Below are 13,343 nucleotides of genomic sequence, written 5' to 3' on the forward strand. Positions count from 1 at the left end.
TGGAAATTTCTCATTTATCATTCCCTTCAGGCTTCTTAAAAGTTTTTTTTGCTTTTCTACGGAGATAAAGGCACGATAGGGTGTTTTTTTCGATTCTACAGATTCTGAAAATTTGACTTAAACGGAAAAAATAAAATTTTCTCTTGATTATCGTTTTCGTCAAAAAATGTTTCACTTTCCCACAGAGATAGAGGAACGATAGGGTGTTTTTTTCGACTTTTGAATTTTGAAAAGGAACACGTGGAAAATAAAAATTTCTCGTTCGTCGTTTTTTTATCAGGTTTTTAAAAATAGTATTTTGCTTTTCTACAGAGGTAGAGACACGATACATCGATATTCATAGCAAAATACAGTGGCTTATATTCGTAGTGCTACACATCAACCAGAATAAAATTCATATTTTTTGTTGTTTTTTTTTTTATACATCAAGATCAATCACGTACAGGTATAAATTCGGATTTTTAGTTTCTTTTTCTCTCAATTTTTAACATCGATGTCCGTACATTGCTTAAGGCTTCAAGAGCTGAGGTATTTTTTTTAATTTTTTGATCGTTGGTAGTCGGTAGTTTTGGCATTGATAATTAATTGGGTAACTTCATTCATTACCTCCAGCTTCAATTGTTCATCTCGAAACTGTCGCAGTAAGCTCCCCATGAATGTTAAAAATCCATCTACGCAGTCCGGAGTTGAATTTGTCGGAGGCGTGTTGATGGTGATAGGCGCATTTATTGAATCTGTTAAATTTTTTATGACGGTGGAAAATTCGTCACTGTCGTCCAATCGCGGATTCTTTCTTTTACGTTTTGCCGAAGAGCCTACTCCAGACGTCGAAGAGCTGGATTGCGAGGAACTATGAGGACGTGGAAATGTATTTTCTTGCAGGTTGTTGGCCGTTACTGATGAAAGGGATGATGAGCGACTCCTATGTGGAGATGGTGATGAATGTTTATGGATCTGCAGCAAAGTACTATTCGTATCCGACACTTGTATTGTCGAAGAAGATCCACAGAGATTCTCCTGCGCTCGAATCATCCCGTCAAGCTCTGTGATAAAAACATCTTCCACGTACTCAACGTTCTCGTAACAAGCTCCGTCTTCGGAGTTCTCTTCCATCATGTGTGTTGCTGTACCCTACAAACAAAAAGGCATGAGTTTTGCATTCACAAAGGTTTTTTCATGTTTTATCATTTTTAGCATTACCTGACTCAGCGGCATATCGGACAGCGAAACCTGACTATCAAGAGAAGTCCTGTTTCTACGCGGGATCACGTAGGAATCGAGGAACAAAAGTTTTTCGTAGTACCACAGGCTCGGTTTATAAATCTGGAAATGTTCACATAAATGTTTATTATTGGTTATATTTTTTATTTAAGGTTAGTTTAGATTTTTTAGTTGAATAGTAAAGAATACTTACGTCATCGGTGCCAGTCCCGCTTTTTAAAGAGGATTTAACCTTTGAGTGCTCGATATTGAATTGATTTCGCAAATTATGGAATTTATTTGAGCACTCTTTTGTCGTCGACGCTGGCCTTAACCTCAACACTGCGTTGTTCACTCGATTAAGAGCCATGGTTCGAAGGTTTTTATTATGATAGTTCGGCGTATTGGTTGCATACAAACACGGCTCCTCTTTGTATGCATCAATTAAAACTGTTATTTGCTCCGCGGACCACCTTTGCGCCATTTTTTAATGTGGATCTCAGTCGAAAAAAGTGAGAACAATGAAAACCATCACGAAAAATAGCACACGTTCTATCACCGAAATCCAGCACGTGACCACGCTTCAGAGCCATCAGAGGCGCCACTTTCTAGCAGCGCTCCCAGCAGAGCAGCCATCCTAGTACCCCGCATACGATCTATCAGCAAAACAAGCGCCGTGTGCAGCGGGGTTAAGTATGAAATTATGCGTTTCACTGCTGCCCAGTGGCTCTTGTTATGATTATTTAAAAATTTACTGGCAGCGTTGACCGAGTACGCGAGATCTGGAGGCGTCGCTACTGCGAGGAACATTAAGGACCCGATCGCCTCGCGATAAGGTACAGCTTGTTTTTCGCTTTCGTCTTCGACTGGATATAGCACCGAGTGTGGATCCGCCGGCACGGATACCCCTTTTGCCTGGCTCATCCCGAACCGTTCAATGACTTTTCGCGCATATGCCGATTGATGTATAAACATAGTTTTGTTTGTTCGATCACGACAAATTTGCATCCCAACAAATGAGCTACAGTCCCCGAGCGTTATCTCGAACGCTTCCCGCAGAGCTCCGATTATTTTCTTGATTGTTTCCAACGATTTTGACGCGACAATCCCGTCATCAACAAACAACGCGAGATACTCTTCGCGCCCCTCATAAACACCGAAAAATACGCACTTGTCCGCGTCTGTCTCCTCCAAGTTAAAACGTCTCAAAAAGTTCGCGAATTTTAGGTTCCAGCAACGCGGTGCTTGTTTCAGCCTGTATAGCGATTTTCGGAGCAGACACACTGCATTTTCTTGACGTTTTTCTTTCTTGATGCCGTGAAGTCCCACTGGAATCTCATCCGTATTTCTTCGTCTAGGTCTCCATGCAGGAAAGCTGTGCGTACGTCGAATTGCACAGTCTCCATGTCCGCATGTGTGACGATGGCCAGGAGCACTCTGAGCGAGTCATATTGCATCACTGGTGAGAACGTTTCTGTGTAGTCCACGCCTTCCCGCTGCATAAACACGCGAGCGCACAGGCGGGCTTTGTACCTTGCCACGTTGCCTTCGGTGTCCCTCATGATTTTCAACACCCACTTGGAATCGATGGTTTTCCCCCCTGGGATTCTCGGAACGATCTCCCAAGTCTTGTTCTTCTCGAGTGACTTCAGCTCGTCTTCGATTGCTTCCGCCCAATTCGCAGCCTCCGGACTCGACATCGCCTCTTCATACGTTGTGGGAGCGTTGTGTTCGACAAAGCACAGCGCGTACCTTGTCGGTGGACGCAGAGTCCGGCGGTCGCGCAACGACCTTGTTGCTGCTGCGCCATCTTGCTGAATATCTTGAGCCTAGTTTTCGGCCTCGACAACGTCCTCCGCTGCTTGAACTTATCCTACATCGCCGACAGCTGCGTCGTCCACACCGGCACCGTTTTCGTTTTCATCGTCGCCGTTATCCTCGTCTTCGCTTTCGTCTGACCCTGACAGAGTGAACTCGATTTGCGTTGTGGACGATTCTGGACTCGTCCCGACTCTTTGCTCGTTGAACACCACGTGCCTTGAAACAGATACTTTATGCGACACAGGTTCATACAACCTGTAGTTTGTTGATTCGCTGTCATAGCCCACCATTGTGGCTTTCTTAGCCCGAGGTTCGAGCTTCGTCGTCATCTGCTTTGGCACTCGAACATAGGCGTCTGAGCCGAACACTCTCATGTGCCCGAGACTCGGTTTTCTTCCGTTCCATTGCTCGTACGGGGTGCAGCTTCCGCCCACTCTCGACTGTCCGGTCCTGTTGAGCGTGTAAACTGCAGTTGCTGTCGCCTCTGCCCACAGAGTCGCTGGGAGTTTCTTCGCCTGGAGCATCGTTCTCGCCGACTCGACAATCGTTCGGTTGTCCCGTTCCGACTTGCCGTTCTGCTCTGGTGTATATGGCGCCGTTGTCTCCAGTGTGATTCCTCTCTGCTTCATGTAGCTCTTCATTTTCTCGTTGCGGAACTCTGTGCCGTTATCGGTGCGCAACGTCTTCATGGCGCGCCCGAATTTGTTGTTCAGCAACCACTCGAATTCTATAAAACGATCGTACACGTCAGATTTGTGACTGATGAAGAATACGAACCGGAAGCTTGTGGCTTCGTCTTTGAACAGCACGTAGTAACGTGCTCCTCCTAGTGATTTGACTGGCAACGGGCCACACACGTCGCTGTGTATCAGCTCCCCTGGTTTGCTGGCGACTTTCCTGGTTTCTTTTCGAAAAGGGAGTTTGTGGAGCTTGCCGTACTAACATGTTTCATAGAAAAACTTCTCCGTATTTTTCACGCTTACTCCTTCCACCAGGTCTCGGCGCACCAGTTCGAAAGCGCCCGCTTGTGTAGGTGATCGAGTCGTTCGTGCCACGTTTCAGCCTGGGTCTCCGGAAAAACATTCGACACAAGCCATTTGCTTGTTTTATCCCTGTCGCCTCGACCGAACCACCGCGAAGCACCTCGACGATCCCGTTCTGAAAATTTACTCGAAAACCCTTGTCCATACAGACGCCAACCGAGAGCAGATTTCTTTTTACCCGAGAAACTAGTAACACGTTCTCGATAATTCCGTTCTCCCACTTGACGTCGACAAACCTTTCGATTCGAACGTTACCGACGCCCGCTATCTCGCACTCGCCGTCAACCCCAAGTACAACAGTCTCTCCCGTTACCGACCGCAGATTCTCAACCCAGTCGCGCCATGAGGTCACATTAGAGATGTGCAATTACCGGTATTTTCAATTTATGTGACGTGACCGTTACAAATACCGTTTTCTGACGGTTAGTGACGTCACAAATTTTTTTTCAGTAGGTCTGTTGTGTAAATGACGGTCACAAGGTCGGTCACAATTGTTACCGTCAAATACAACTAGATAGACGTTCCGTGACGGTTTTTTTTTTTTTTTAAATTAATTACTTACCTAATTGACAACAATTTCATTGTCGATGCTGTGTAGAGTTCAGAAATAGGAATGTTTGCTGATTTAATTGGAAAAAACAAATTAGTGTACAAATTAAATGAAATGTTTCATTAAAAAATATAATTTTTTGCATAAATAAATAGAATTTCAAGACTGGAATTGGCTCAATTTACTTACGATCGCATAAAAAAATTTAAATTATGTCAACTATTATTTTATTATTTAAAGATTCATTTTACATTACGACTTACATCTCATTAAAACATATAATTATTTTTTTTTTCTTTGGATATTTTTAACATCATTTGAATATTTTAATAATCTGTTTTCAATAAAAAAATAATTTTTATTATATTATTTACTTATAATATATCAATCTTTTTTTTTAAATATATCAATTTTTACCATAAAATACTTAAATCCTGTGAGATCAGTAATATTAGTGACTAATTCATGACTAGTCAAGTTTTTTTATTATTAAATATTATTTAAGACACTTCTACCTCATTAATTGTTTCTATCTTGTCTCATTATCATCTGACGTTTCATCATAAGATTCATCATCATCATCATCTGCATCGCCTTGAATTTTTTTTGTTTTTTTATTATCCAAAAGTCTGACATTGTGTGCAATGTAAGTGACTTTGCCAGCTCGTTCAACTGTCAAGCGATTCCTTTTTGAAGAATGTATCCACCCATGTGTACTAAAAGAACGTTCTGTAGCAGATGAAGTTGGTGGTAATCCTAGAATAGCAACACTTATCTTGCTGAGTTGAGTTTTACCACACCAAACTTGCCACCATTTTAAAGGAGAAATCACTGTAATGGCTTGTTTAATATGATCTTTACTCCAAATGCCATCATTGCCTACGTAGTCTGAATATTCAGCCATAACACGATTGTAATCGAGATCTAATTTTTTAGATACTTTTGAGATTAAATCATAACCTTCAGCTTCTTGGTCAATAGTTAAGTTAGCCCCTTTATAGTTGGGATCCAATAAGTTAGCTGCGTAATGAATCGGTGTTAAAGCCATTACTCGTCTATTACGAAAATTCGTAAGAAAATTATTAATATCAGTTGAATTCAAAACTCTTAGATTTGAATTTTCCAATTCGTTAATAAAGTGTTGACTTAGCTCACCAAACGCTTCAGTTACTTGACTTATTTTAGGATCATCTCCTTCTAAATAAAAAATCCATTGCCCGATAGGTTTAATTAACTCATTGATTTTTGTCACTCGAATCCAGTACTCATTATTAAGAATATTATTCCTCGTCGCTATGCTCAAATATTTTTGAGCATCTGGCATAACAGCCAATAATTCTAAATTATTTTTATTTTTCAAAAGACTCTCCAAGCAGTGAAGCAAATAGCCGAACCTAGTTTTAATTGGTAGTTTTAAAGTACATTTCTCGTTGTTCGAGTTTTGATTTTGAGCTTGGACGAAGAGAGCGCTGAGAACATGACTTTTTTTAATTTCTTTAATAATAGAAGTTGAATTCTGCACGCATTCGCTGACCGAAGGTATATTAGCTATGTTTTTGACTAATCAGTTAAGAATGTGAGCAGTACAACCGTAAAATGAAATACTCTGTTCCTCATATTGCTCATCTAAAATTTCCCAAGTGCATCTCATGACTGGCTCATTGTCCGTGCAAATACCCATAATTTTTTGTGGACCAATTGCTTCAATTACTTCCATCATCTTCCTCGAACAATTAATTGCTGACTTAGATGCGCTGGATGTAGTCAAAGTTTTAAAGAATACGGGTGTTGGTGTTGTAACAATAAAATTCATAATGCACTCATTTCGTATGTTTGACCATGAATCACATTGCATACCGACAGTTCGAGCAGATATTATTTTTTCATCAACTTGACCTTTAACTTTTTCATAAGTAGAATCAAGTAAAATATTGGAAATTTTACGTCTTGGTGGCAATTTAAAAGATGGACGAATAGCATTAAAAAATTTTTGCCAATAAGTGTTTTCAGTTATACTGAATGGCGTACCTGATGAGTAAATAGCTAGTGCCAATAAATTATTGAGATTCTTTTCTTCTTTTTCAGTCATAGAATCATAAAATTTACTCATAGAATTGGACGAACACTTGGGTGATTTAGGCGTACTTGAGATCTGATCAGAACGATTTGGATTCTCCGTCGAATCATCAGGAGTTGAAGGAATACTGCTACTATTAACATCAACTTCTTCGACCACGAAAGAGTTGTCTGTTGATCCATGGTCAGATGATTGATTTAGTTCCTCTGTTAGTAGCATACATGGAGTTTAATTGGTCAATCACCTTTTTTGGACAGGTCCTACATTCTTTGCGTAGATGTTTAGCCATTCTTGTGACGTTGATTGCGTACTTTTTATTACAATGATTACACTTGTATTGTTTCATCTTTTGGTTTGGATGAAAATTAATTCCAGCAAAGTTTCGAATAATGATTTTTTTTAAATGAGCCCTCGTCATAATTCTGAAATTTCAAATAAATAAATTTATATAAATTATTTAAAGTAACCTAACTTTTAGGAAAAAAAAACGTCATCATTTGATTTATTGACAGAAACAGATTAGTAACTATGCATGAAATTTAGAATAAATAGTATATTTTAAATCATAAACATACTCACACATTCAAGTGAATACAAAAAAAAAATTATTAAATAATTAATAATCGAAACAGATTGACGATATGACCACGTGCATATTACTGAAATAGAAAAGGACAAATACACTCCAGGTCCGATGATTTCCCGCTAAAATACGTTATCGCTTGTAATTGAAATATATTCCGCTAGATGGCAGTCATTTGTGACTGTCTCATCACAACTCTATTGGTCACAAAACCGTTTTCTGACGGTCGAAAGTGCGTAAAATTACTCGTCACGTGACCGGTGTACATCTCTAGGTCACATGTTCCCACGCTCCGCTGTCGGTTATCCAGACCTCGGTTTTATCGGCATCCTGCAACTGTCGTATCTGCTCGACCGACGGTAGTTTCCCCCCTGTGTCTATTGTCAGCACTTCACTGTTTTTCACTTTCGAGTCAACCACGAACGCACACTTGTTTCTCGACTGACTTTTGTCGGAATTATTGTTCGCTTCCGTTTTCTTGTTTTTCGGATACTTGTTCGCATAATGTCCCTTGTCTTGATACCTGTAACACTCTATTTCCCTTTTTTGCTTTTTCTTGATCCAGTTTTTCTGTCTCGTGTTATTCTTTGCCCCGCTCTTTGACGTCACCGACAACGCACTCGTTGATTCACCGTCACCCGCGAGGTTTGAGTCTTCCTCGATGAGACGCTCCAATAAGTATGCCACGGTTTGCCGTTCTGGATTTACGCTTGCCCACGTGGTCTTTGAACACGCTGTATTTCGCCGTTAGGCTCGAGAGAATTTTTGCGTTGATCGCTGTTTGGGTCTTCGGCTCTCCGAGATCCTTTAATCTGCTCGCCATTTTCTGGACTGCGCTCACGTGTTGAACTACGGTGTCCGTTAACCCCATTTTGTACGAGTAGAAGCGTTCTTCGAGTGTTCCGGCGTTCGATGCCGATTTTTGCTCGTGCATCGTTCCGAGCAAATCCCACACCTCTTTGACGGTGGCACACACTAGCACACAGTCTACTTGATCGTCTTCCATTGTCGGCGTAATGACTGCCGTCGCCTTCGCGTCGTCTTTGAGCCACTGTTTCATTCTACCTGCGTTCGCACCTTCTTCATTTTCAGGTTTCACTCTCGTTCCACAGACGACGTCGAAGATTTCCTTGGCTTTTAGCACGGCGGTGACCTTGTACTTCCAGGCTTGAAAGTTCTTGCCGTCGAACCGTTTGACTGACCTCACTAGACCTTCGTCGGACATTCTGTTTCTTTTTTTTCTTCGCACAAGAGAGAAAGAAATATAAGTTTACACTCGACCACGTTCGTGATGCTCCGCGAAACTCAACGATGTGTTAATCACCACGCTCGCACCCGCGATGCCCGTGATTTTTTTCAATTTAATTTTCAAATATCACCCGCAGGGCCGGATTTCGAGGTCGAGAGGCTTCGGGGTAACAAAGGAGTGGAGGCCCCCTGGCCCCAAATTATTTTCCAAACAAAGTGGACAATTTTTTTTCCGTCGAGCTTTTCAATGAATAATTTGTTGTGGAACCAAGGATAGATTATTTTATTATTTAACAAACATATAAATATAATCGGAAACGAGAATTATCTGAAATTAAATTCTAGCGTTAACGAACGGAATCTTCCGAGCTTTTTTTGCCGAAAAATCGTTGATGATTTCGCTGAAATCCAGTTCCCGGAGTAGATCACTTTCAATACTCAGGAGAGAAAGCTTTGATAGACGATTTTGTCCCATCGTGGTTCGAAGCCTATTTTTTATAATTTTCATTTTTGAAAATGAGCGCTCTCCCGTGCAATTTGATACCATCAAAACCAAATACATTCTCAGTGCAATTTCAAAGTTTGGGAATGTAGCTCTGAAATTTTGATCTTCGAGAATTTGGTAGTAAAATAGTTCCGGAGATTGGTCTTTTCCATAGTCCTTTTTGTATGAGTCGATCAAAGATACAAATTGAACCAACTCATTACCAAGACTAGGTTCTAAATCATCCTGATAAACTTTCACCAATGCCTCTGCTGCAGCGTGCAGATTTTCAGCATCCATCTTGTCGATGTGATTAATAAATCCAAATCTCGAACGTACAGTTTCATAAGCATGCAATCTTTCGGTAAGCGAAACGCATAGCTGGTCGACCACTGGGATAAAAGCGGGTACTTTGTATTTCTCCTTCGGTGACAGATTTGCGTCTTGTGCTTTCCCGTAATCAAGCGGATTCAACCTCACGTTTCTCGTTCTGGTCCTGGTGCGTGATTGTACGTATTCGTCAGTCTGAGATATTTTTTTGGCAGCTTCCTCGTATTTATCGAAATCATTCCTTTTAGATTCCACGAATGATTTCAATGATTCTAATGCACGCATTGCCGATTCAAGAATCATTTGCGGGTCTTGCAACATCTTGTTTGTAGCGTTGAATCGCTCCAAAATGTCGTTCCAAAAGATTGCGAATAAAGCGGTTTCGAGACTATTCATCTTCTGTAGAAGGTGCGCTGCTTCATTCCTCGCGATGTCTTTTTGCTCTTTATCGGAAGATATGCTGGTTAGAGCTTCTTCGATTTCTGAATAGCCGTCGACTATGGCTTTCATAGCTTCAGCTCGACAGGACCAACGAGTGTCACTTAGCTTTTTCAAGACGTAAAACTGTCCGCTTTCTTTCTTCGACAATTTCTCGATCAGAATTCCGTTTTCTGTTTCATTCTGTACTTGCTGTGAAAAACGTGTATAAATTCTGGACGAAATCAAAGAATTGAACAGCTGATGGACAAGAGTTGGCAGCTGCCTTTCCAACTAAATTAAGGGAATGACCACAACATGGTACAAACGCCGATAAATGGTTTTTCTCCAAAATAAGAGCCTGCATCCCTTTGTATTTGTCACTCATGTTTGCAGCGTTGTCGTACGATTGGCCGCGGCAATCCATTATGTCTATTTGATGGTCACCTAAAAATGTGAGTAGAGCGTTTGCTGTGGCTTTGCCACTATGACCGCAGTTTAGTAAAAAAGTAAGAAATCTTTCCTTTGGCGTTGATCCTTCCATATATCGAACAACTGTAGTTAGCTGATCGATGTGAGATTCACCGGGAGTAGAGTCCACTGATACCGAATAATATTTGGATTTTTTTTATCCTGGATACTATTTCAGTTAGGACTTTATCTCCCATGCAACTGATCAGTTCTTCGCAAATCGTGGACGAAAGGTAATTGACATGACCACTCCCTTTGTTTGCATGCCTTTTTAAATGGGTAGCCAGGATTGGTTCATACTCGGCTAACAATTCCAAAATTCCCAGGAAATTTCCATTTCTCGGTGAGCCAACAATTTCATTGTCACCTCGAAAGGCCAATCCGCGTTCAGCAATGAATTTGATCGTACTAACGATAATTTTGAGATTTTTTCGCCAATACTCGATTTGTTGTGCCTCTTGCATGGCTAGCTCTTGGTCGATGCGTCCTGTGACTCTTCCCCGTTGCAGTAAACTCATTACTGATTCCAAATGAGTCTTCGAAATCTCATGTTCACACAGACGATCAGATGCATGCTTCCAGTCACTGAAGCCTTCTCCACTGAATTTCGTATTTTGAATGGACATCAATTTACACGCGTAACAATATATTTTCCCCGTAGTTGGAGAAAAGCAAAGCCAGAATCGATTGACGGTCTCTTGATTTTTATTGCGGCGTGTAAACATGTTCTTTGTACATTTCCGAACAAAGTTGGAAGTGTCTCGAGGTTGATCTTGAGGAACTGAATTCTGCAACGATACTTGATCGCAATTTTGAAGTTCCGTGGAACCTTTTTTCGCCCAATAATCGATCATTTCCTTTGTTATATTAACAGGCCAAAGACCTATGTCATTTTTGAGACCGCTTAATTCCTCGATCAACTCTGCTTTTTTTTGGGTTTGAGATTCGGTTATAGAAAATTGTGTGGTGTCGCCTGATGAAACTTCAGCCTCTGGGCCCTCAGGATTATCTTGGATATTATCGACATCTCTATTTACTGTTGAATCTCCTATTGTTTTTTTAGGATCTTGAGGGATTTCTTCTTTATTCAACGACGTAAAAAAACTGGTCAATTTGGGTGTTTTAGCTAAAGATTCTTCGGATTTCTTGACCCGTTCTGCTTGCAATTTCCTCTTCTGAGAGCCACTGGCAAAAACTCGAGGAGTTTTGTGACAATCACTCATGATTCCACTATAAAAGAAATGTTAAGAAAACATACGCCTGAAAAAGCCCTTAACCAATAGGAAAATAGTTCTGGAGATGATAGTCGAGCAAACAAAAATATTAGCAGAAACACAAAAAAGAGTTACGAGCAGTGCACATGGAAAATGGAAAGAATAGAGAAGCTGCGAGCTATGTATCGAAACCTGACCAGTTATGTGCATGCCCTCAAAAATAAGAGACAAAAACAGGAGTGAATTGAGAAAAAGTATTTCAAAATTGAATGAGCAAGCGTTAATTTACCTTTTAAATATTGGCATTTGATCATGATATTCCAGTCGCCTAAACGATTAAATAATTAACTTACGCAGAACCAAACAAACGCATGATAAACAATAAATCATAACCTCTCCGTAACCGTTTCTTATGTTCTTGTTCTTTGCATATATTTCGTATATTTAAATGTTGAGAAAAACAACTTTTCTTTTCGTATTGCACAATCAACTATCACATTCAGTTTGTATTGTAGATTACAAGATAAAGATGAAAATACTTACGTCTGTCCGTACAAATTCGAAAGAATTTACATTTGTTGGACAATTTTCGCAAGTTCGTAGCTTCTTGGACACACGTGAATGTATAAAACTCCGGGATTCCCTGCTACAAGCACGCCACTCAGCGAACATTTGTCGAGGCTACGACGGATCGTACAGACAAAAAACGGGGGAAACGGGTATCGCTGTATCGACACGCAAATACGGGGAATAGACTGCCAAAATCCGCAGAATATACTCTATCAATTCCTTATCGAATTGGCAACTTTTATTCTATTCTAGATAGCCACGAACAGACAAAGGGCTTTTGAAGATTACAATAAAAAGAAACAAAACTCACACTTGCCACTTGCAAGGTAAAACAGTGAAAGAAAAATTTCTAAAAGCGAAAACAGCGTAAAAAAATGTTTACTAGTGTTTATATACTAGTTGGAATTTGAAAATTTTTTTTTCGAAGTCTCAATTGTGGGGGCCACTCTTTCGTGGAGGCCCCGGGGCTGTAGCCCCGGTTGCCCCCCCCCCCCCTCCCCTAAATCCGGCCCTGATCGCCCGAGACGAGAAAAATATACATTCGAACACGTTTGCAAAACTCCGCGAAACTCAACGATGTATTTATCACCACGCTCGCACCCGCGATGCCCGTGATTTTTCTTGATTTTCACTTTACTGGTATCGCTACGCGCTCTGGCGCGTGCTCTGTAATGGCCGACTCGATCAAGCCGTTCCGCCCGCTTCCACACGTTTTTCCTAACCTTTTTCCGAGCGCGTAACCTGGGCCCATAACCTGTTAAGGCTTAGTGGGTAGGAATAAGGTACGCAAACAGTTTGTTGTAGAGAAATGTTTAACAAATGCTTTTTTTATTCGAATTATTACAAAAGAACTTTTGGCAATATCGCTTTGGAGTGTGGAATGCTTTGGCTTTGCGCAACGGGTGTTCTCACACGACTAACTTTGACTAGTTACGCGCTCGCAGCATGGCCACCCCACTCTCTTGCCCTCGGTGGGCTCCGACTACGTGAATCAAATGGGAGGACAATCCTCAACAGTGCTGTATGTGTAATGTTCAACTGTCATAAACTCACCATTCTAGCAGAGTCTTCCCGAGTGGACTTGTATCGCCGACATACGGTGACATAAATCAAATGGAAAGCACTTTAGGCGACAAAAGTCGACACAAGTAAATGGAAAGCACCTACTGAGGTTTAACGACAGTCTACCAGTTTAAGCCTAGCGGGAAGAAAGACAACTAGCAGGAAGAAAGACAACCCGGGACTCTTGGGAGAAACCAAATAGTTTCAGTCTGTTCGTCAAGCAACGCGGATCCAATTCGTTAGACGCGGCTGCTGTAACTAACATTCTTTCGC

At 41.0% G+C, this 13,343-nt stretch overlaps 2 protein-coding genes across 2 annotated transcripts in view; one reads left to right on the forward strand and one right to left on the reverse strand.

Moving 5' to 3' along the window:
- LOC124214342 (uncharacterized) overlaps positions 1–13,343 on the forward strand; it is a 474,723-nt gene that overhangs the window by 243,192 nt on the left and 218,188 nt on the right. The window lies entirely within an intron of this gene.
- LOC124214981 (uncharacterized) lies at positions 384–1,694 on the reverse strand. The gene is made up of 3 exons (XM_046617809.2): positions 1,415–1,694; positions 1,201–1,323; positions 384–1,131 (listed from the first exon to the last, which is right to left on the reverse strand). Exons 1-3 carry the CDS (start codon positions 1,682–1,684, stop codon positions 538–540), a joined length of 987 nt encoding a protein of 328 aa, XP_046473765.2. The 5' UTR covers positions 1,685–1,694; the 3' UTR covers positions 384–537.

Source organism: Neodiprion pinetum, chromosome 3 (genome assembly GCF_021155775.2).
Source record: "Neodiprion pinetum isolate iyNeoPine1 chromosome 3, iyNeoPine1.2, whole genome shotgun sequence".
In the NCBI taxonomy this organism is placed as follows: domain Eukaryota; kingdom Metazoa; phylum Arthropoda; class Insecta; order Hymenoptera; family Diprionidae; genus Neodiprion; species Neodiprion pinetum.

Bases quoted from the DNA above. Each gene is read 5' to 3' on its own strand.
- LOC124214981 (XM_046617809.2), bottom strand. From the start codon at position 1,684: ATGGCGCAAAGGTGGTCCGCGGAGCAAATAACAGTTTTAATTGATGCA. The intron at 1,324-1,414 runs GTAAGTATTCTT...GAACATTTCCAG, and splicing joins GCGGGACTGGCACCGATGAC to ATTTATAAACCGAGCCTGTG. The intron at 1,132-1,200 runs GTAATGCTAAAA...TTTTGTTTGTAG, and splicing joins CCGATATGCCGCTGAGTCAG to GGTACAGCAACACACATGAT.